Here is a 25,167-nt window from a genome sequence, read left to right as displayed (position 1 = left end):
CTGCTCCTACTGTGCTATGGGGGAAAGTTTGTCCGGACAGCGGTGCTCCAGCCTACTATTATTTTGAATTCCAACTGTCAAGGGTTCTTTTACGTGCATGCCAATGTGTACACGAGACCTCTGTGTTTTGTCCAATCCGAATGACTATACCTTATCCCTTGCCTAGCTTTCCATCCTACACCACTGACATGGGGGAACAACGCCAGAAAATCCCAATGAACTTTTTCGGCCAACTCAGGGACTGAACAACCACACAACAACCAAATAGAACCCAAAAGACAAACCTACAGACACACGCGACACACATACATTGTAAGTAATAAATTATAAAGACTACTACTACTACTAATAATAATAAATTTGTATAGCACTGAGTGTTTCAGCTAATAAGCTGCTCCAGGGCGCTGTTTACAATTAAAATACATTAAAATGCATATAGCGTGAAACAAGTTTTAAAAAGCCAATGAGTTCACAGCTTAAAAGCACATTTAAAAGTTCAGTTTTAAGATTCTTTTTAAAAACAGAAACATTAGTAGAGTTTTTAGCATGACCAGGTAACTCATTCCACACTTTAGGAGAGGTGTAAACAAAGGTCTGTTTAGTTTTTACTGTGGGAACATGAAGTAAGTTTGTATCAGCAGAGCAGGTGAGAGCGTTGGTTCCTGCATGGTTTATAAGGTGATAAAAGTTCACTAAGATACTGTGGAGAGCAGCTATTATTTAAACAGTTAAAAGTTAAAACAACAATCTTAAAATTAATCTGCTGATTAGGTAGCCAGTGAAAGTTTTGAAGTACTGGAATAATGTGTTCAGATTGTTTAGTTAGAGAGACGATGCATGCAACTTTATTCTGAATTTTCTTGAGTCTGTTTATTTCTGATGCTGATAATTGATATAGTAGTGAATTGCAATAACCTAGTTTGGAGAGAACAAAAGCTTTAAAATAGTTAACATTTTAGCGATGTCTAGTTATAAATGGTTGAAGTTTACCAATGTTGTATAAATGAAAATTTAAAGACATGCAAATAATAGAGATGTGACATGTCATTTTAAGATCTTGATCAAAGTAAACTTTTTAACAGACTGTGAAGAGGTTATAGTTGAATCACCAATTTTAAGGGATTGAGAAACAGATTTTCTGTTGATCAAGATGACCTCTGTCTTACCATCTTTTAGTTTTAGGAAATTAAGATTCATCCAGTGTTTAAAGTCATCTATACTAGCCTCAAGTTTACAGATTTCAGTTGAGTCTCTTGTTGGTTTCATAGCAAGATATAGTTGTGTCTCGTCAGAGTAAAGTAAATTCCATGTTTTCGGATGATATCACGAATAGGCTGTAAACAAAGAGGGCCAAGAACCGACCCTTGCAGAATTCCAAAGCGTAGGGTTTTAGGAGATGATGTTGCATTATCCATGACTACATATTGTGACCTGCCTATGAGATGAGACCGTATCCATTTTAAACATTATTCATTAATGCCAAAAAACGTTTGCAACCGGTTTAATAGAACATCATGATCGATCGTATCAAAGGCAGCACTTAGCTCTTGCATAATGTATGTTTAAACATACATTATGCAAGAGCTAAATCTGATTATTGCAAGTCTTTATTTAGGCTTCAGATATCATACAAATTATAAATTAGATCTTTATTGACACAACAAGCACAAAATCAACTCTGTAGACCCATGGATGGCTTGGATTCAGCTTGGATTTAAACAGGATTTCGTTGACTGAATGGTGTCGTGAGCGTAGATTAACCGTTACATTGACGTCATACTCCCGGATCGAGGCTAAATGATAGAGTGTATGAAGCGAGGCCGCTGTTGAGCGATGCCTTAACAAATGACATCTAAAGTATTTAAAGTGCAATAAACTAAACACAGATAATGACAAATTATACAATTCCTGGAGACCGTGTGATGACCAATACAGATGGACAGGTCTTATGTCTTAATAATATCAATAAAAATATTTTTATTTCCCCAATAGGCACGACGCCACTGGTGTATACCTATAGATTTATCATAATTGTATTATAATATTATATCCTATATTCAATTGATTTAATGCATACCCAAAATACAAGTAAGAATGAAAATTTACTCACTCACTCATTTTGTCCAATTGTTATAAAAATCCAAAAAGGTAAAACACAAATTCGGATATGATGACAAAAGACAGCAGAGATTATGTAGGTGGAGTTAACGCCTTTCAATCAAACGATCGGCCATACTAAGAATCAGTAAAGATGGAATTCAATCCCATTTCTATTCAAAAATTACACTGGTGATAACTATGTTCAGAATAAAGTAATTTGACTGAAATTTTCAATATATTCTTCTTTCATCATCTATTTTTGAACTGTTATAGCAAGAATGGCTAACTCCTTATAAAAATCTCCCATAATGTATCTTTAAGTAACCATGTTGGCATTGGATCAAGGTTACACGAAGAAGATGAAGATTTACTTATTAAATCCTTCAATTTTGTATTAGAAGCAGGAGAAAATATTTAGGTTCAGGAAATTCAGAACAAATTCTATCTACTTGACCATGATTTTTTTTTTCGGTTAACTTAATATTACTTGTATTTTGAAATGTTTGGTCTTGGTTCTTTAAAAAACTGGAAGTAAGCTTATAGATTTGATGTGGGTTTTTCTTATTTTGGATAAAACTATTGGAAATTTAACTGCGTTTTGACGAAGAGATGAGAATATTAGTTTATTATTGCTTGTTTATATAAATCCCTATCAATTTCAAGTTTTTCAGCTTTATGTTGGTCAATCTTTAACTGTGTTTTAATCCTTAAAAATTACTAAGCGTATTGAAAATAACACTTTCCAGCCCTTTTCAGATTTTGGCCAGGGTGCCCCTTTCAGATATTAAGGGTGTTGAGTAGTCGAAGATACAGACTAACTTTTCAACACCAATTTTGGGGTTATTAATATGTAATTAATCATCTCAAATAACAAAAAATGTCATATCTTATCAATAAAAGTTACAGTGCTAGCTTTAAAATGTGCATTTTAAGCTGCTCAACATCCTTAAGACCTGAAAATAAGACCATCCAGGACAGTTTAAGGATATGGCAAACCAAGCAACAATAAGATTTCAGTTAGTCACTGTAACGCATAACTGCAAGTTCAGCAGGAATTTTCCATGCAATAACATTTCTTTAAAAGCAAAATTATTATGGCAAGTACAGTAGAATCTGCATTAACAATAACATTTCTTTGAAAGCAAAACTAGTATGGCAAGTACAGTAGAATCTGCATTAAGCAGCCACCCAAGGGAATTTTCACGACTGACCGCTTAACGGGAGGGGAGTGGCCTCTTAATAAAATCTCTGTGTTTTTTTGTGCTGACATCAAGTACATTTTACGCTTGGATGCATCAGGAGCAAATACTAATACTTGCATCGGTAAATTTTGCCGTCGCTGAAACTTGCTTGGAACGAAAATTCATTACTCAAATCTCGGACATAACTTGTCATTTTTGTACCAACCTTCGATACTACTTTCTATCATTGTGATGCATTCGATAATATTTATCCATTTTTGTGAAGAAAATCGATGAATTAATTTTATTTTATCAAAAAAGCACATGAACAAAAAAAACGTCGCTGATTTTGTCACCGATTTACAGGGGGTGTAACTCTGTATGCAATATTATAGGAGGCGCTAAAACGTCTGTTTAACAACAAAGTGGCAATGGAAAAGAGATACTAGATGATTAACAGATAATCCTGGGTTTATTGTTATTTTCACATTTCTTTTTACCTGATCAGTGGGGGTCCAGTTAATTAACTACTACTCACGGGATTAGCGGGGGTGTTACGAAGTACGACAAGATGGTATCATTCAACAATGGCCGTTGAAACAGCGATGTTTTGTTAAATTTATTAGTAAAATAGTGACCGCTGACCGCGTTAGAGGAGTGACCGTTGAATAAAGAGATGAAACAATAGAATTTTTACGGGGGGAATTTATCGTGACTGCTTACAAGGAGATGTCGCTGAACAGGAATGGTTACCCATACAGATTCTACTGTATGTCTATAGGAACCAGTCTTATACCAAGTTAATATGCTATCCCATGTATCGCTAATTAAAAGCAATGTTATTTTGTTTCAAAAACGCTTGACATATGGGGATAGACAGACAAACACAATTTAATTGTCCCCTGCTTTCCAGGATTCAATAATTAAATTTTATCCAGATACTCTTTATAAATTAATGATTTTTGTGCACTCAGTTATGTGCACCATCATTCCACATTATACTATGAAGAATGGATCTTTAATAGCAGCAGTGTCTCATTGTGTTACGGGTTACCTCACTAACCAGAAGGTCCCGGGTTTGATCCCGGTGTTGGTCGATAAAGTTCCTCCGAATCTTCCAGCAGGATAGAGAGCCTGACAAGGAACAGTATGTAGTTGTTAGGAATGGTATGAAAAAAAATGGGGTCATTTGGACGGTGGCGTCCACAAAAAAGAACCCTTGGAAGTTGGAATTTGATGAAGAGTAGGTGGATACACCATTGTCTGGGCAAAATTTCCCTTTGGGCGCATGTCCGTCTTCATTAGCCTGATGGCAGAAAAGAAGACATTAAACCTAATTTCATTTCACTTAATAGCAGCTCTGTCTTCATTAGCCCAGTTGGTTCAGAAAAGTAGGATGCCAAACCCCATCTCAGTTAAACATACATTAAGCCTAAAATGTTATCTAAATTATTAATTAGACATTAACTTATCCAGACCATAATCATCTCTCGACGTCATCGCTAGCCTGCAATGTTTATTGGATTAGATTCCGTTTTCCTGTTCGACTTTCATTCATAATTTCATCATGAAATGGATAATCGAGACTATGTTTTGCATCGTACCGACTTTAGTAATGATGATCAAGGCTAGACCGAAAATTCAATCGCTAATATCTTGGTTCAGAGTGGATCAATTTGACTGAAATTTTCAGCAAATTCCCTTTACATTACATGATAACTGCCAGCACTTTATCTAATCTCCCATAATGTATCTTTAAGTTTTTAATACCATAGATTTTAGTGTTTCACTAAAACAGAGTTATCTCCCTTGAACCACAGTATCTAGCTTCAAAGTCCAATCTCACAAATAATGTTTTAATTTTAAGATATTCTAAAAATTTCATGTATTATGGAAATATTGTCAAGAAATAGCAAGAAATGGGCTTTCTTTCTAGCAAAAAAGATGTTAAATTACCTAATGGTTCCAATGATGGAACCACCTTTTCCAAAACTTCTAATGCTGCTTTATATTGTCTGTGATGATACAATAGAACAGACTGATTATAAAATATAACTGTTTGATCAACATCTTCTAACGCCTCGGTTTCACTTGATAGTCGTCGGGGCTGGAAAAAAATATCAAAATTTATTAAGGTCTACAATATACTCTATAAAATCAAATGTTCTGGTTGCCAAAAAGTCATCAGATCTACCGGGAATGCACATCCAATATTCCATCTGACAAATACAGAACCTAAGTTATTTGTAAAATGAAATCAGTTTAGTAACTTGAAAATCTATTCTCAGCGAATTAAATACAACATAATCTCCATAAGTGGTCAAAACAAACAAGTATTGATATGATCTGTACATGACTATTAAGGTCACTACTGGTAATGCATTTTGACCGCCTCTGTTTTGAATTTGAGTTTTCTTATTGATGAGGAAAATTTCATTGAACTAAACCATTTGCAAAAAGAGCAGGGTTTCTAGATAAATGGCATCAAGTCAAATAGTGTTCCTCTTTATTATGGAGCAGGGTGTTCACAGGTCAAGTGGTTCAACGTATGTGCTTTAAATCATTATGTAAGTAAGGTCTGTCATTGAGTCAAGTGGCAGATTTTGATCCTAAGCTTGTACGTGATAAGGAGTAGGGTCGTCTGTCCATCCTTGTAGGGTTTTCACCGGGTCCTCAGATTTCCTTCTACTGCTAAAGACCTATACACACGATCAAATTATTGAAATCAAATTGAATAATATGTTAGCCCCAACAAGAAAGTTTGTATCGTATGGATTTTAAATCCAAATAATTAAGCCTGCACGCAGAGGCTTTAAGTGTGAGAGGAAACCAGAGGACCGGGAGGAAATACCGGGACTCGGACAAACGACCCTACTCCTTTTCACGTACAAGCTGGGAATCAAAAACACGCCATTTGACTCAATGACAGGTCTTATGATCTTAGACCATTCAGCCACCCAACCCCCCTAATTTAAGAAGACAAAAACATGAAAATTACCCCGTATCGTATAAGTTTACACACACTCTGAAGGTTTTTATTAAAATCATCTTTATTCTTCAATCCACTTTGGTAAAATTCTGCTACAACTTTATTATGAAGAACCTTTGGATCAGTTGTTCTTTGAGCAGCAAGCTTTCCCATAAGGCTAAATGCTGCAGGAAAATTTTTCTTGTCAAATTCTTGAGTGGCCAGTTTCATCAAATCACTCTGTGATGGAGTAATTGCTGGGATAGAAGGCATATCTGCATTCTCATCATACTTTGGTTCATTCATGTTAATGATGTATGCTGGTTTATTTTTCAGTCAGAATTATAACTAATTTTTCCCTCTTTACAGAAGTAAGAAACCGGTATAGTCTGAAAATATGAAAATATGTAGCCTAATCGATCTTAATATTCTTATAAGCATGTCATATACAGAAAAGTGATATACATGGTCATTGTTTTGCCTCTATGATTAATATTTGTGATAGTTGTATTAATATCCTCCTGCCTGTAATACCAAATCTACCCTTTATTCTAATGTTTGGAATATCCTGTAAGGCTTATGGTATCATTTAGAATCAAATTCATACTTAGCTATGAGAACATAGCTAAAAACGTTGAGATATACTGATGTGCTTGTTTTTAGCTATGATTGTGTGCCTTTAGCTTCACCTGGCAAACTTGATTTTGTTTTTAATGTATGTAATATCTTAAAAATAAAATTAATCTTGTACTATCAGAACTTATTAAACATACACAGCCCAATGTAGTGAAACAACTTTCGTTTATCTGCAAATATTGTCAATAAAGTAAATGAAGTGTTGTTTTTATCAAAATTGATACAGACATTCATAATTATAGTGTATTATTCCTGCGCCACTTGAATCAGGTCAGTACTTTGATTGGCTGTTGTACACAACGCCCTGCCTTCATGATGTAACGATGTCAAATTTAAAATGGTGGGTTAGCCAGCTACTATCGCGTTCGATTTAACAGAGATGATGTGTACCGGTGTCAGGTACATGTAGGATTGCTTTATTGTAGTTGGATGTGGCAGAAATATAAAAAAAACTAATAAATAACAATAATCAATCATTGTTTTGAAGAAAAAAATTGTCAGTTTTGCTTATTTGAAGTTCGATGTGATAAGCATTGGGGTTTACGAGGTGGATCTGTATAGTACCATCTCTAATCTCAAAATAGTCAAAACATAGAGGGTTGAGAGATGAAATCTCTTATCTAATTCAATTCAAACTGTGAATATCATTTTTCTTAATTAAATGGTTCTTAAGATTCGGATCATTAAACAGTAACATCTGATTAAAATAATTACTATTCCTTGAGTGGATATGATTCTCATAAATAATTGTGATCTTCTAAAAAGACTGGCTTGTACTGTAGGCCTACTTTTACATTAGGTCATTGGCATTAAAACGTGAGAGAGAGAGAGAGAGAGAAATTGGGTTTAACGCCCAATCGACACAAACTAGGTAATTTCGGGATTAACGTATGCCGTATGGTTCAATTTTATTTCAATAATTCACTTGCGTGTAGCCGTAGGCCCGTCTTTAGCAATAGCAGTGGGAGGAAATTTAGGAAAAACCATGGGGTTGGACAGCCGACGCTACTCCTTGTCACGTCAACCGAGGAATCAAAACCACAGCTGTTGTCTCAAGTCAATGACAAACCTTATACAACGCACACGCGCTAACCATTTGGCCATCCAACACCCCCACCCCCCAACCACAAAACGTGTTTTTTTTTTAGGCCTAGCCTATTTTATTTTTAATGAGTTGTTAGTTGTACTCCTACCAAATAAGAATATCTGTCTAGCTAATTACCGGGCTCTACGTAGTGGTTTCCTTAAAATAGTTTGATGTCATAAACCTTTTAATGAGAATAAATATTTAATGGTTTGGTTGTTTTTGTATTTTAAAAAGTTTATTATTTTTACCATTCATTCGCGTTTCGTTCTGGTGACCTTGACCTTGCCTGAACAGATCCGAAAATGATTGTCGCTGATGAGTTTCAGTAAACAGATAAGTGTAATATTACTTACACATACAGCTTTAAATGCTTTTGGCATCAATTATTTATTTTGACTATCATTATCCATAATAAATAAAATAAAATATTTTCAATCTCAAACTTTTAGCTTACCACAATCGGAAGTGAGTTTACAAGCTGACAGGAAGTTGTTTTTTTTATTATTATAATTATATTCACCTGTCAAGTTTTATTTATGAAAATCGAAATGCCAGTTTTATTCCCAAACCATTATTGGCTGATATCGTCTAAATTCGGACTTAGATCTACTTGTTGTATTTATTATATTTAATGCAGCTTTTATCGCAATGAAAAGAATGTTACCAAGAGTTGGTGTATTTGGTACCACAACAACGATAAAATGTTTGGTACCAATTTTAAAGTCCAGTGGTTTTCAAGTTGTGGCTTTATGGGGGAGAACCAAGGAGCAAGCCGACGACCTTGCAAAGGAACTAGGTATACCATTTACAACGCAGAAAGTCGACGAAGTTTTGCTGCATAAAGATGTTGATTTTGTTGTTATTAGCTGTTCCCCACACCTACAGTCTCCAATAGCTGTCAAGGCATTAAACATTGGAAAACACGTCTTATGTGGAACCCCATCTGGTCCAGGGCAAGTTGAGGTTCTGCGAATGGTTAATGCAGCAAGATATTATCCAAGACTTATGTCACTAATGTGTCATAGCCTTAGATTTTTACCAACAATAACAAAAATGAAGAACCTTATTCAGAATGGATTTGTTGGGGACATTACGATTTGTGAAGCCAAGGTACATTATCATTTCAGTGCAAAAGATAGCTATGATTGGACATGTGATGAATTAATGGGAGGTGGCATGTTGAATACTATAGGTTGCAATATCATTGACATAATAACATACCTGACGTCACAGAAAGCAACCAAAGTTCATGGAATGTTGAAAACATATCAAAAACAAACAGACAAAATTAAGGGTATACGCGAAATAACTAGTGATGACTTTTGTTCTTTTCAAATGGAACTTGAAAAAGGTGCGTGTGCAACTGTTACACTTAATTCACATATGCCTGGACCATTCATACAAGAAATTATCATAGTTGGCAGCAAGGCTCGACTAACAGTTAAAGGGGCTGATCTTTATGGACAAGCTCATGATAAAATCAAAGAAGATCTATTGCAGTTTGAGCCTGTTCATTACTCTGAAGAAGAAAGAATGGGCATATCGCAAAAAGTTAGACGCGAGATACCAAATCCTTATCTTAAAGGAATGATTAGAAGCGTTGAGGCTGTACGAGTTGCATTTGGAAAAGAAGAAGTACGTCAAAGTTGGTGTTCAGAGCCATTGGTAGCAGCTGCAACTTTTGAAGATTCTCTTTACACGCAAACTGTCATAGATGCAATTAAGAAATCAAGTAAAACAAAAGAATGGGAAAAGATTGTTATGATGAAAGAAGAACCAGAACCAAATCCATTCCTTTCAGCAGCTATGAGAAAAAGCACATTTTCTCTTCATTAGCCTACATGTAATTAACAGACTGAAAAAATACAAAACAAAGCAACTGTTGATATTTTTGTTCTAAAATATTCAACAAAATTTTTATGCATTTAAAAAAACTCAACATGAAGAAAAGAATCTCTTTTACAAAAATTTGATAAAATGAAAAAAAAAATCTTACGTACATGTAAAAGTAAGGAAAAGCAGTGTAAACACAACTATTCATTACCATTTATAAACTTTGCCAAGAGGTGATTTTCAAAAGGGCAACAATAATCTGCATAATCTGTAGTGTATGGGCTATATATAGGCAGATTTGTCCAAACACCTGGTGTTTGCTAATCAACCAGTACGTTTCCGAACTCAAACTAACTTCTTTACATTTTATTAGTACTTCTGTGAATACACCTGCATTTCTTTGACAACTTTGGTATTTTTTTATAAAATGTTTGTATTTCTTTGAAAACTGATGCTAGAGCTTCAGATAGTTGCTTGGGTTTTAATAAAGGGTTCTACAAGCCTTCCACGCAGAATTAACCACTTTTACTCATGGAAATATAATTGGACTTTTCCTCTAATTTAGACATATCATTGGGAATTTTGAGTTTTATTAAAATAGTGTTCCATTTTATTTTTAAATCCTTTTTTAGCCATTTTGTGTAAAGATTTATGTACAAAGTTTTTGATTTCATACATTTTGGCAAGACATGTTTTAAAGAATGAACAAATGTGAAAAGTAAATCACACCTTATCACAACCAAATCTCATGGTATAAAATATATGATAAAATCAAATTTTTAACGATTAATAAATTGCTCAAAAGATATTGTTTGTATTTTGAGCTATTGTGTGAAAATATATGTATTTCAAATAAGTGCATGGTTATCTGTCTTATATATCATATATGTGATGTAATTGTTGATATATTTATCTTTTAGCTAATAGCCTACATTTACTTGTTTTTTTACTTGATTAGATAATGTACTAGGTAACAGCAATTTCATTTTCAGCCTGACATTGTGTACAACCATTTCATAATAAGGGTACAACAAATAATCATTGAAAGCCAGTTTTAAGTTTTAACGTTAATTCTTTGCTTTATGTTTATGTATTATTACTGTATTTAACCAATATTAAATCATTTTGAAGTTTATAATTTGTAGTTGAATATTAGTAATGATAATACTTTAACTATGCATATTAAAGTGACAAAGCTATGGCAACAGGCAATTACAAAATAATAATGTTCTTAACAGATCATTTGCTCATACTCATGGTCAACTTCACAATCTTATTACAATAAGAGGCTGTATGTTTAGTTTGACATGATGCAGTTCGTGATACATTTTCAAATTTGAAATATTATTATTTTATTCAATTTTATGTTATATATATATGAGTATAGCTTTTAGAAAATATGGTGTTTATATTTGATAAAGGAGCTTTAGAGGAAAAATAAACTTTGTGCAAGATATCATATTCCTCTATATGTATAATGGAATGTGTATTTGCATTAAATTGTTCCGACAAGATAGTCCTGACAGATCTAAGATAGCAAATCACTAACGAGTCATATTTCATATTTTTAAGCAAACAATATTTTGCATTTACAAAGAACAGAACAAAAAGTTTACTCACCATTTATTATTAAAATTGTTGAGTCTATATTATTTATTTGTACGGTATATATGTATTTATTCACTGAAATCTCATTCTGCTCAATATTATTATTGTGTGTTAATGTAATAAAATATATTCAGGGTTTATTGCATGTTGTATTTTATTTATATATTATATGTATTTATTTAGTTAAAACAATTATACCTACATGTACATTAACGTACCTACATCAAATACATCTACACGGTGATTAAAAATAATTTAATATTCTATGAAGTCTTCATGTTTTGGCATTAAAATTAGATGTAGATGATATGTATCATAAATTCCTATATTAAAATTAATATTTATTGACAATGATAAAATACCATATTAAAAGGAACAGTGGTCTTGAGTCATATTTCTCTAGGTAGGTACTTGTAGATTTTTTTGTTTATCATATTTGTTACCATACTAGTCATTTATTTTATATACTTTATCTATGCATGTATCAGTATTGTAGTTATTTGACATATGAGTCAATATGACCCAATAGGAAAGTGAAGTAAACTAACAAGTTATAAACCCCCATTATTTAATATTTAAAAGTTTAACATCAATGTCCATGGATTGCTGTATATGATGGAAGCATATATGAATTGTGTTCTATGTAATTTATAGATTGTTTCTAATGGCGATCAGAGTTTTTTGAGATTGAGTCATGCAGCATTTTTTTTTAAAAAAGAGTTACTACATTGTCATTGATACTTTGTAAGTACTCTACAGGTGAGTTAGAGAGTTTTTTTTTATCAAACATGCTAGGACTGTTTGGCTTGTCCTAAGGAGTAACTGTATTGAAATACTGGGACACAATAATTCTCCTTTTAATTGATCTAGAATGTTCAAACTTGGTGTAGGTGTTTATTGGCACAATGCCTTGATATGAGCATTTTCTGCTGAGGGTAAGCCGAGATAAGCAATTTGATTCGTTGATGCTTTGGGACACAATAACTTTAGTTTTAATAAAGTGAGAGTGATGAAACTTGGTGTATAGTTTCATTACATGAATACCTTGACTAAGTTCAATAATGAGCATTATCTGCTCAGGGTAACCACAGCGATAAGCAATTTGATTGGTCTGGACTTTGGAACATAATAACTCTCCTTCGAATTGAGGTAGAATGTTCAAACTTGGTGTAAGCATTGATTAGGTGAATGCCTTGATGGAGTTCGAAGATGGGCATTTTCTGCTTAGGGTAAGCAGAGATAAGCAATTTGATTGGTTGATGCTTTGGGACCCGATAAACTTTGGTTCTAATTAAGTGAAAGTGATGAAACTTGATGTAGGCTATAGTTTCATCACATCAATACCTTGACTAAGTTTGATTATGAGAGCATTTTCGGCTCAGGGTAAGCAAAACGACGATAACTCTCCCTTTAATTGAGGTAGAATGTTCAAACTTGCTGTACGTGCCTTGACATAGTTCGTTCATGCGCATCCTCCACTAAGGCTAAGCAGAGATCAGCAATTTGATTGGTTGAGACTTTGGAACATGATAACTTTGGTTCTAATTGGATGAGAACTATGAAACTCTGAGTATAGATTCATTATATCAATACATTGACTAAGTTCGATGATGAGAATTTTCTGCTTTGGCTAAATAACGATAAGCAATTTGATTGGTCAAGACTTTGCAACATAACTGCTTTTACTTGAGGTATAGATGTTCATTAGGTGAATTTCAATGACTAATATTTCCCATTAATGCTAAGCAAAGCTAAGCAATTTCTTTGCTCGATGCTTTGGGACAAGATAACTTTGGTTCTAACTGATGGAGAGTGATAAAACTTAAGTGTATAATTTCACTCACTACCAGGTACTTCAAAACCTTAGTTTGATAGTGAACATTTTATGCTTAAGACTAAGCATAGATAATTAGTTTGATTACTCGATACTTTGAAATAGATGAATGTGCAATTAATTTATATATCATCGGTGAAGTGTCAAAAGGGTGTATCTAAGAATTTCTAAAGATTAAGAAATAGAACCTTTTGCATTTCAAAATTTACACAAATCAAGATACATGATGCCCAGAATAGTTCTAATTGGTGTAAAGATACACAGCTTAGACAGAAATGTGCATATTAAGTGGGAGATTTTAAATATGCAAAAAAGTGTATTTGAATAATTTCCCCGAGATACACCCTTTTGACACTTCCGTGATTTCGAAGGGTGACTTCAGCCTCACCATTGGCGTGTTTCCATTAATTACGTCTAGAGTTATGGCCCTTGTTACACTTTGTCGAAGCTTGTGAATGCTGTTACGACCAACGTTATCAGATCTGTATGAAAATTATATGCATCATTTAAATTAGTGAAGTGAAGAATACTATCGAATGTCGGGCAATTTCCGTCAATTACTTCTTGAGTTATGGCCCTTGTTTCACTTTGTTGAACCATGTGAACGCTCGAATGACAAAAGTCATCCGATCAGTATGGAATTTATATGCATCATTTGAATTAAGGAATCAAAGAAGCCTATTGAATTTCAGAAATTTCCGTTAATTCTAGAGTTATGGCCCTTGTTTTACTTCGTTGAACCTTGGGAACTCTCAAATGACAAAATTACCATTAAATATCTTTGAAATTTATATTCATGATCTAAATTAGTCAAACAAAGGAGCCTGTTGAAGTTCAGCAATTTCCGTTAATTACTTCTAGAGTAATGGCCCTAGTTAACTTTATTGAACACTATGAACAAAAGTTATTATTGGATCTGTATGAAATTTATATGCATTATTTGAATTTCAACAATTTCTGTAAATTACTTCCAGAGTTTAGGCACTTGTTTCAGTTTTTGAACCCTCAAACGACGAAAATTATAATCTGATCCGTATGAAATTGTCTTGTAAATGCCCCCCATTACTTCAAGATTCTGTTCACATAACGGTTATTAACGTTTTATTATCAGGTCTGTGAATTAATGTGCAAATATTTATGATTAAAAAAGATATCATTTTCCTGGACTATCGTTTGTTGTTAATGACAGATTGGTAGATAATGGGTGGAGTTAATTTTAATTTCTTCAGTTATTCTCTGATCAATTGCCAAATGGTTAAGAAAATGTTCCAAAATTGTGCTTAGTGAGAACATGAATGGTACGTTTTATCCTTGTCATTTCTTTGATTAAATCAAGTATTTTCAAAAACAACATAAAAAGGTACCATAGTTATGATCTGAACAAAATTTTGTGAAATGTTTGAAAAGTTATAAGGCAAGGAATGTCAAATTATGCACCTTGAAGCTGCTCTTGCCCAGATCTGAATAAGCACCCTCCAGGCAACATATCTATCAATTTTGGCTGTAATCTATTTAATGGGTTGAGGGGAAAAAAATCTAAAGTATCTAAATTTGTCTCTTCATAGTGCCCTGCTCCAACCCTTTGTGACCAAGTAACTTTATTTGAACAAATCTTGCCAAGTATCAATCAATCAATATGTATCAATGACATTATCCCTAAGGAAGCTGAAAAATTGTCTTGTGGACATTCGTAAATGGATGTTGAACAATAAACAAAAATTAAACGATGGTAAATCAGAATTTCTGGTAATATCAACTAAGGCACAAGCACATAATTTAATAAAAGCTGATGCAATCCGGATTGGAAACTGTGATATCCTCCCAAAATCTAAAGTTAAAATTCTTGGATATCTAACGAATGAACATCTGTCTGCTGTACCACAAATAAACAACATCATAAGCCGCATGCATTTCCAAATGAAGTCTATCTCCAAAATTAGGAACTACCTGAATCCAGGTGCTCTCAAAACTGTTATCAACGCCTTGGTCATTTCACACTTAGACTATGCAAATTCACTTTTATCTGGAGCACCAGAAGCAGCTCTTGATAGACTTCAAATAGCTCAAAACAACTCTGCAAGACTTGTCACAGGAACCTCAAAATATGATCATATCTCATTGTATATGAAGCAGCTACACTTGCTACCGGTGAGAGCCAGAATAAAATTTAAAATTCTCGTCAACACCTATAAATCAGTAATAACCAAAACAGCTCCTAATTATATGGTGGAAATGTTTACACCACTGGCTGATCTAATCTTCGTTCAGGACGTGACAAAACCCTACTAGCTGTTCCACGCTTTCAGCGCCAGGTGGGCGAGTTTTCATTTTCCATTAGGGGCGCCAAACCTTGGAATGAACTACCCAGAAACATCAGAGAGTGTACCCAACTATCTCAGTTTAAATCTAAACTGAAGACTCATCTGTTTAGTAACTCATATAAATAGAGTCACAAAATGAAATTATAATAATAATAATATCAATACCTATTAAATTTGGTTGAAGTCCATCCAGCTGTTCAGGAAAAGGGAGTAATGACAAAATATGCCTGAAAGGCTGCCCCTATTCTGCTCCCATGGGTCATAGCAACATAGATTGAACAAATATGAATAAGCATCACCAAGGAAATATATCTATCAATTTTAGTTGTAATCCATCAGGAGAAGAGTGGGTCATGACAAAAAAAACTGGAAACATCTAAATTTGCCCTTTTAAGGTGTCCATGAATAGAGAAGATTATAGCCCTTTTTTGGTGCTATGACAATGATTGCATGTGGGGTGGGGTGGGAGGTGCAGTTGTTTCACTTTAGGTTTGAACTTGCATTGTCTAGGATTAAAATCCCTTGTAGATTATAAACTATGCAAATATAATATATAATTTATTATAAAATCAATTGAAACAATGTCAAATTCCCACATATATGCATTTTTGAGAAAACCAGCTCTTTCACATGGAAGTGCCCTAAGCCCTCAGATATACCAATTAGACTTTAGTTGTATAATATATCCAGGATCTATATTTTTCAAAATGATGGTGTAGACAAATAGGACCTAGTATGTGTATCTTAAATAACATAAATATAAAATGAACAGATAAAATACAAATGAAAAATTTCGAAAACAATAAATTCAACAGGTAAGATATGCATCAGACATTTAAAAGAATACAGCAGCATACCATTTCATAATAGAAACATATAATACTACTACCGGTAAATTAACTTTTTTTTTAAGCTTAATTCTGTTCAAAAGCTTCTTTCATATCAAAAGAAAAGACATTGGAACTTGACATACATCTCAAAATATAAATACATGTAATATATACCAGTAAGTATGCAAATATCAAGATGACATATATCAAATATAAAAATCATTATATGGAATGAGTACTTTTGTCAATAATTCAATATAAGAGATGTGACATGAAAGAAACATGCTCAACAATAAGTGCATATCTTCCTCTATCTTAACAATTTTAGAGTGGATATAAAAATGAATTTGAGAAGAAATGTGTGGTTCCATTAAAAAAGTTACTACAAATTCCCATATTTTAAAACAATATAATTCAATAGTATTTCTTATTTTAGTGCTCCCAAACACAAAGTTCACGATTAGATGGAGGTGCTTTCAAGCATCTACCTAGTTTTTCACATCCCGTTGGGGCCCAATTCTGAAAAAAAACATGGAAAATTTAAAGACATTAATATACTACATGTATATTCTGAAAACTAGTCAGGTGTAACACAATCTGCTAACAAATATCCATTCCCCGGTTCTACGTGACAAGGAGTAAGGTCGCCTGTCCAACCTTGTGGGTTTTCTCCGGTCCTCCGGTTTGCTCCCACTGATAAAGACCCCTATATGCAAGCTTATTAATAAAATAAAATTCAACCCCATTTCTCTCTCTCTCTTGCTAACAAATATCTAAATATACAGTGGACTGTGTCACATCCGACATCGTGCGGGATCGTTACAATATTTCGGATCACACAGCGTGTCAGAATACCAAGCTTTCTCCAAAACCGGAAATACTGTTACTTCCAAAACCGGAAGTATTTTTATATTGTAGCTTCGAATCACCAGAATGCTATTCCATTTAACAATGATAAATCTTTCTGTACTTTCAAAATTTTATTACATTAAATAATTAACAATATCGGCAAACTTCTGTTTAAATTCATCTTTACGCTTTAATATGTCTGACACTGTAGCTCGGCCAATTGAATACTTAACGGCTAATTCCTTCTGCGCATGCAGGTCGTGGAACTTTCTCGAAATCTGGTATAAGTTGCCGCTTTACATCTAATGTCAAGTCTGTTCTGGCACACTTTGCAGGATGTTCAGACATTTTGAATACAATAATGTATAATGATTCTTCAATCACGGCAATTTTTATATAATGTTGCGGTATTTGACATGAGTAACTAAAATCAAATACCAAGCGCACTCTTACAAGAGATTATAAATTGTAAAATAATCAACAAAGAATTTATAACATTATCAAAGTAATCAACACAGACCAGCGCTTGCGAGTTTTAATCTCACCGATAATTGATTGGTGATTGCTTGTTAATCTTTTCTGGCTTCACACCCATTGAGTTTTAATCTCACCGATAATTGGATGCTTCACACCCACCGTTTGAAGTACGGATTATACGGTGTCGATTCAATGGAAATTATGTGACGGGACGGCTGATTGATGTCGGAATTCGGAACATACAGAATCCGGATTTATCAGCGATTTTTTGGCTGAAGTAATAAGGAAATAAATTGAAAATCCTGTCGGATGTCACAGCAATCCGGAGTGATCAGACATCGGATGTCACAGAATCCACTGTAAAAGTGAATGTTGTTTATGTCGCATCCTCCCTACTCTCACAGGTGACCAAATTGTCTGATATAACTCACACTTCTAGTCTATCACACCAGTTCAAATACACAAACTATAATATCTATAAAATGAACTTCTTACAATACACAATACACAACCAAGGTATGTGTTGGTTTTATAACTCATTGGGGGGCAACGGTGGCTAAGTGGGTAAGATGCTGGCTCGCTAGCCTGGAGGTCGAGTGTTTGATCCCTGCATCGCCTGAGAAAGTTCATCCAGATTTTCCGGCATTGTTCCCCCTTGTCAGTGATGCAGGACGGAGGGCCTAACAAGGACAGCTGTCTAGTCATTCCGATGGGACGGAAAACCGAGGTCACGTGTACACATTGGCATGCACGTAAAAGATTCCTTGGCAGTTGGAAGTCGATATAAGAGTAGGGCGTAGTGTCGCTGTCCGGGCAAAATTTCCCTCATAGCACACTGTATGGTTTATGCCCGTCTTCATTAGCCCAGTTCGGAGCAGAACAGTAGGACGTTAAACCTCATTTCATTTCACTTCATTATAACTCCTTGTGTTTTCTGTTAAGCAAATAGACAATAGCTTAAGATAAATAGGCAAACTTGTAATTATGAGAGTTTCAAAGGAGAAGAGCATGTAAGCACTTTTCTTGGTTAAGACATATAAAGATAGGTAGCCCACAGCAGCTAAGTCGTCTGAGCAGTCAACAAGAGTTGTCGCATATTTTTTCTATTGTTGGTAATAAAACATTTATAATAGAGTAAAATCTGATTAAGAGTAACAACTCATTAAGTAATTATCAGAAAATCATTAGAATTTGTTTAGCTTTTAGTTCTGCCACATGCTTATGTTTAGTATATGAAACATGTAATATCATGGATTTAGCTGTTCAAGTTATCAAAATTCATTGAAAATCAATATACTTGTTCGTCTCAAGACCTTAAACTCTGTATATCAATCTAAAGTCAATCGGATGATAACTTAGGTCTCTAGAGCATCCACAAGATTTTTCAAAGTGATCAAGGGCCATTACTCTGGTAGTAATTATCGAAAATCATTGAAAATCACTGGGCTTCTTTGTCCCACAACCTTTAAGCACTGTGTATAAATTTAAAGTCAATCCGATATTAACTTTAGCCTCTAGAGCGTCCACAAGATATTTCAATGTGATCAAGGGCTATAACTCGGGCAGTAATTATTGGATATCGTTGAAAATCAATAGGCTTCTTCATTTCATGACCTTAAACACTGTGTATAAATTTAAAGTCAATCGGATATTAACTTTAGCCTCTAGAGCGTCCACAAAATTTTTCAAAGTGATCAAGGGCCATAACTCTGGCAGCAATTGTGGCCGTATAAAATTCAAAGTTGATAGATTATCTTTCATGGAAAGTGACTTTCTACCATGGAAACTCACAATATTATCTTTTTTGGTATCATGAAGCAAAATATCAAAATCCATGATGTCATGATCTAAATGATGTATGATTACAATCCGATTGCAAATGAATATTATGAAGAGATAAATGAAAAGTGTCTTACATTATTAGACTACCCTGCAGTTATATAGATACTTACCATTAAAGACGAATCACAATAATTTAACTGGGGTGTACCGCGTACTAATGTTTGTTTATGTTTCATGATGGCTGCCTGTATTCCGGGAATTGTTTTTCTGTATTCATGTGACATAGGACTGAAAAAACATCATCAGTATGTTAACTCAAATATTTACCCAATTCATTATAACTTTAAGGATTTCAACAATTACAGTAATTTGTAATGGATTCATTCTAATACAATAATGCCTCTAATATTGGTAACAACAACATGCCCACCAGTATCCACATTGTCCTGGAGTCAGAAAAGGGTATTGCCTCCTGGAAGTTGCTCATTTTCATCTAAAAATGATCATTAATATGCTATCTCTGTGGTTAATTAAATATTCAATAAAGCATGCAATCTGATTAAGAACATTGAAAATTCAATGCAGCTTTGTTTGGATTGTTTTGTCTTCTGATATTTGATTATACCATTCAATGCAAAGCCATTTAGCTTTATGTGTCTGTATCAATGCCCATCCCCCTGCACCAATTGTCAATTACAGATTGTATCAGAAATAACCCCATATAAATACATGATGTTTTACATATAGGTTATCATTGCTTGATAAAGACGAGAGTATCATCATCGAAATGTTGCATGTTAATAAATCAGTAATTGTTATTCCATAAATAGTGTTAGTGTGTTACTGTTCAATTATTAAATGCCACTCAAAGAAGCAATGAAAACACTTATAGAATATGGCTATAGATACAACTTACTGGATTAAATATTTTTCTCCTGGGTCTGTTCCAAGATGGAATAATAACGGTTGCATGGTATTGTTGACTTGGTCATGTGTTGTAACATTTGCTATTTCTTGACCAGGACAAAAATCTGTACCCTGTTAAAAGAAATTATTATTAAACATTGTTCTTTGTGCATATTACACGGGGGTGGGGGTCTGATTGGTTTGCACGTGTGCGCTGCATCATAAGGTCTGTCATTGAGTCAACTGGTGTAGTTTCGATTCCCCCAGTTGTACGTGACAAGGAGTAGGGTTGCCTTCGAACCTCGTGGGTTTTCTCCGGGTCCTCCAGTTTCCTCCCTATGTGCAAGTGAATTATTGAAATAAAATTGAACCATATGTTAGTCCCAAAATGACCTAGTTTGTGTCGAGTGGACATCTCTCTCTCTCAGTCTCATATTATCACTGATTTGATATTTAGATTTTAAATTCACCCTTATCAAAATACAAACATTTGATAAAAATTTGTGACAACATAAGAATAAATTAAGTTTGGCAATGTTCACTTGTTGAGTTGCTGTGATTTAGTACTTACCTTATTAAATTCTTCTATAGAATTGGTCCATGTCCACAAGTGAGCTTTATATAAACCTTGTCTTACTGCCATCAATTCATCACCTCTATAGTAAAATATTTCTCTGAAAGAACAAGTTTAAAACTAATTGAAATACCAAGTAAAATCGTTGTGTAACAGTAATTATATATTCAAAGACCAAGGCACATGAACAAATAAAAAAGTCTGTGGTTATATATTCTATACACTCATTCCCCATAATAAAAAATATGTGATTATGTGAATAGGCCTACATATTATCTGTGTGAACTACTGAATTATCAATATATACTAAGCAGCAAAAGAAACGTCAGGTTGGTATGTCACACTGAATAGATGCAATAAGGCTCCTTCCCAAACACAGAATTGAACCAAGGAAATGTTCTCAAAAACGCAACCTGACTTCTGAGATGGTAATGTATTCTCCATGATTTTTATGTAACTCATGCTGCACGTGCTGTTCACCAGGACCAGCCCTATAAAATGCACCCCCATACCTGGTTGAATCATTCTCACTACAACATCAGCAGCATGCCACGACTCATGACAGCTCAGAGGAACCAGGCTATTGGAAGACTCGACGCTGCCCACACTGCCCAAGCCGTTGCCAATCACTTCCAGATCAATGTTCGGACCATCTACAGGCTTCAGCAACGCTTTCGGCACCAACATACCACGGATGATCGCCCCCGAACTGGTAGACCAAGGGTTACCACAAGGCGACAAGACCGCCAAAATGTGTGACAGCACTTGCAGAATCCCTTCACACAGGCATCTGACACAGCACGTCAGACAGCAGAAACACACGGAAGACCCATCAGTACCGATACAGTGTGCTGACGTCTCACCAGAGAAAACATCCATTGCCGTAGACCTTACCGCGTGTCGATCCTCACCCCTCGCCATCGACATGAACGTCTACAGTTTGCCCAACAACACCAGAACTGGTGACACAGGCAAAGGAGAACTGTTCTGTTCACAGATGGGAGTCGGTATTCCGTATCAACTGCAGATGGCAGGACCAGAATATGGTGTCGACGTGGCCAGCGTTCTTCTGACCAATGTGTTATGAAACGATAGACCAGTGGGGAGGTCCAAGCATAATGGTTTGAGGTGGAATCGGCCTGAACCAGAGAGTGGGTCCTGTGGTGTTCCAAACTCTTGGTCCAGGGAGAGGTGGCGGCATCACAGCAGTGCGCTACATCGATCAAGCTCTCGGACCCCATGTCATGCCACATTTCGCACGTCATCGAAATAACGTTTTCCAGCATGACAACGCCCGTGCCCACACCACCAGACTTACTTGGGACTTTCTACAGCAGAACGGTGTCAACGTTATGCACTGGCCAGCCCTTAGTCCGGACTTGAACATCTTTGGGATGAAATTCAGAGACTTAATAACGTCATACAGAGACCAAACTCAGCCGATGGATTGCGCCAGGCTTTTCTGAGAGTGTGGTTCCAGGTGCCAATGGCTTTCATCAATTGTCTGGTCCACTCCATGTACAGACTTTGCGCTGCTGTTATTCTACTGATTTAGCTATACACACTTTTTACAGGTAGGTAAAAAATCAATACACACTCATTGCAAGTGATTTATCAATACATATTATCTATACAGGTGTTCAATACTGATTGATCAGTACACATTGAATATACATTACAGCCTGTAATAAATACACACTCATTACAGAGAGATATAAATTGGGTTTAACGTCCACTCGACACAAACTTGGTCATTTCAGGACTAACATATGGTTCAATTTTATATCAGTAATTAGCTTGCGCATACGGGTCTTTAGCAGTGGGAAGAAACAGGAGGACCTGTAGAACACCCACGAGGGTTGGACAGGCGACTCCACTCCGTGTCACGTACAGCAGGGGAATCGAAACCGCGTCAGTTGACCCAATGACAGACCTTATCATATAGCGTGCATGCGCTATGCCATACAGTGTGCTATGAGGGAGTAACTACTGACTTATCAATACACATTAAATATACATTACAGGTGCTAAACACTTTTTAATCTTTTAATTTCTTTAATAACTAAGATCATAGGTGCTAGGTTACAGAACTATACATGGCATCCAGTAAAAATATATGTACAAGTTCTTCTGTATTACAGTAATCGAGTGTATGATGAGTTTAGTGTCCATACATGGTTTTTTTATGTCTAGTATTTAATAAAATAAAACCAAGTACGAACAATCCAAACCATAAGACAGAATTCGAAGTCCTAAAAAACGTTCTAGGCAAAATAGTGTATTCATGCAAAATAGTGTAATCAGCAAATGGACTGCTCCTCGTGTACAAAATACACGACAAACAGTGGTAACAGGTGTCCGGAAGAGTAAGCTTACCCTGCCTGGCGCCACACCCGCCATAGCTGCATCCAAACTATTAGGCGAAATGTCGGTAAAATAGCGTGATTGGCCAATGAACTATCGGTATGCAAAATGCACGCGATGAAGTGTGTTAACGATGTAGTAGACATTATCAGGGAGATAGTAATAGTATACGTGTCAATTAAATATATCTAGAATAATAGCCGAGAGAGACACATTATATTTACCAATCAAATCAATAAAACTTTTTGAAGGTTTTAATAAGTTTAGTGCGCAAGTATCCTTGTAGTTGAAGCTTAGATGACAAATGCCTCGATCTACTTAAAAAATCAGAATAAAAGGAACAAGCTCTCGCGTAACGAATTAGCTGAGACACAAACACTTCATAAGCTGGTGATATTGGAATGTTACTACTAATAAATGGAAAGTTAACAATCGGAAAGTCAAAGTCATCACGTTTATCGTACAATTTAACACTCAGTTTATGGCAATTGTCAAAATCGAGACGCAGACCCAAGTAGGAAGCGTAATTGTCACTGTCAGTGGTGTTTTTAATTTCGAGCTCATCAGGATATATGAATTCTACATAATCACTAAATTTAGGATTATTAAGTGATAAAACGACATCGATATATCGATAAGTGAAAGTAAAAAGTCTGACTGATCGTTTATTAGTTTTTACGAGCGTCTGTATGTAATCGGCTTCGTACGAATAGAGAAACAGATCAGCAAGCAAAGGTGCACAGTTGGTGCCCATGGGGATGCCAACCACTTGCTGATATATTTCCCCTCCAAATTCAACAAAGATGTTATCAATTAAAAAATCCAACATCGGAATTATCTTGATGGCCGTGAATTTGTTTTTGGAATCACTGTGATTCTTAACGAAATATGTGGAATTGTAATTTACAACTAAATATTGATATCTAGCAGTACCTGATTTAGATGAAAAGACACTGTGAATAATGTCTTTCAACCAGGCTTTTAATTTACTATGGGGAATTTTTCAATATCCACATTTGATTTATACCGCTACGAGAGTATATTTTGTCACAGTATTTTTGAATACCCTCTTTAACAGCCGTTAGTATAGATGTCAATACTATTGGAAGTGGTTTTGTGGAACAACGGGATGAAACTGCTATAAAACGTTGTTAAACTGGTGCACACTGAGTACAGGTTCTATGTTTACTGTGTGTAAAATATAATGAGTACTGCTATAACCTGGTGTACTTATAAACACCATTCAGAATTTGATATGCTATATAACATAAGAAATATTTGTGGTTGAAGTCTATTAAAGGAAATGGGAGCTTATGACTCCATTTCCTGAAACTGACAGTGACTTCTAATGACCTTATCCCTGTATTGCGTATTTATTACAGTAATCGTTTAATATACATGTTTATATAATGTGTATCATTAGAATCTAGTAGGTTATGAATAATTTTGTAACCCACCTGTCTGTTTCTTGGTTATTAAAGAGTGTATTAGTTAAACTGATGCCATCTATTATACGATCCGTAGGGCTCTGTATACCTGCTAATTCTAATATTGTAGTAAATAAATCCATTAAAGAGCCCAACTGATGTGATACCTATGAAAAAGATTCATAGAAATAACTTCCAGCTAAGTTTACTTAAAACTAACATATCAAATAAGAGAACAGACTAAGTTCTGGTCTTAAAATCTAACATTTCACCACACTTCCTGGTCTACGATAGTTTCATATAGTTTTCTCAAGATTCTATCAAGTAATTATTAGGAATTGTTGAAATTTTATAGGCGTCTTCATCTCGCCAACCTAATGCATTAAAAAG

At 34.9% G+C, this 25,167-nt stretch overlaps 3 protein-coding genes across 4 annotated transcripts in view; 1 reads left to right on the top strand and 2 right to left on the bottom strand.

Annotated features, from left to right (window-relative positions):
* LOC126814586 (CCR4-NOT transcription complex subunit 10) overlaps nucleotides 1-8,296 on the bottom strand; it is a 32,302-nt gene extending 24,006 nt beyond the window's left edge. For both annotated transcript variants that reach the window (XM_050539835.2, XM_050539836.2), the window contains exons 1-3: nucleotides 8,221-8,296; nucleotides 6,280-6,638; nucleotides 5,238-5,388 (exon numbers count right to left, since the gene is read on the bottom strand). In XM_050539835.2, the coding sequence (XP_050395792.1) occupies nucleotides 5,238-5,388; nucleotides 6,280-6,555 (427 nt within the window). In that variant the 5' untranslated portion in view covers nucleotides 6,556-6,638; nucleotides 8,221-8,296. The remainder of the gene's footprint in view (nucleotides 1-5,237; nucleotides 5,389-6,279; nucleotides 6,639-8,220) is intronic.
* A 149-nt stretch (nucleotides 8,297-8,445) lies between these two features.
* LOC126814601 (glucose-fructose oxidoreductase domain-containing protein 1) lies at nucleotides 8,446-14,408 on the top strand. Its single transcript, XM_050539868.2, has one exon. The coding sequence runs from the start codon at nucleotides 8,621-8,623 to the stop codon at nucleotides 9,806-9,808; it is 1,188 nt and encodes a 395-aa protein (XP_050395825.1). The 5' UTR covers nucleotides 8,446-8,620; the 3' UTR covers nucleotides 9,809-14,408.
* A 1,703-nt stretch (nucleotides 14,409-16,111) lies between these two features.
* Nucleotides 16,112-25,167, bottom strand: part of LOC126814591 (N-acetylgalactosamine-6-sulfatase) — a 36,982-nt gene continuing 27,926 nt past the window's right edge. The window contains exons 10-14 of the mRNA XM_050539844.2: nucleotides 24,808-24,944; nucleotides 20,984-21,086; nucleotides 20,423-20,544; nucleotides 19,677-19,794; nucleotides 16,112-16,917 (exon numbers count right to left, since the gene is read on the bottom strand). Of these exons, the coding sequence (XP_050395801.1) occupies nucleotides 16,831-16,917; nucleotides 19,677-19,794; nucleotides 20,423-20,544; nucleotides 20,984-21,086; nucleotides 24,808-24,944 (567 nt within the window). The 3' untranslated portion in view covers nucleotides 16,112-16,830. The remainder of the gene's footprint in view (nucleotides 16,918-19,676; nucleotides 19,795-20,422; nucleotides 20,545-20,983; nucleotides 21,087-24,807; nucleotides 24,945-25,167) is intronic.

Source organism: Patella vulgata, chromosome 3 (genome assembly GCF_932274485.2).
Source record: "Patella vulgata chromosome 3, xgPatVulg1.2, whole genome shotgun sequence".
In the NCBI taxonomy this organism is placed as follows: Eukaryota; Metazoa; Mollusca; class Gastropoda; family Patellidae; genus Patella; species Patella vulgata.
Note: the sequence above shows the minus strand (reverse complement) of the source record. Positions and strands in the feature narration are given on the sequence as shown.

Bases quoted from the DNA above. Each gene is read 5' to 3' on its own strand.
- LOC126814601 (XM_050539868.2), top strand. From the start codon at position 8,621: ATGAAAAGAATGTTACCAAGAGTTGGTGTATTTGGTACCACAACAACG.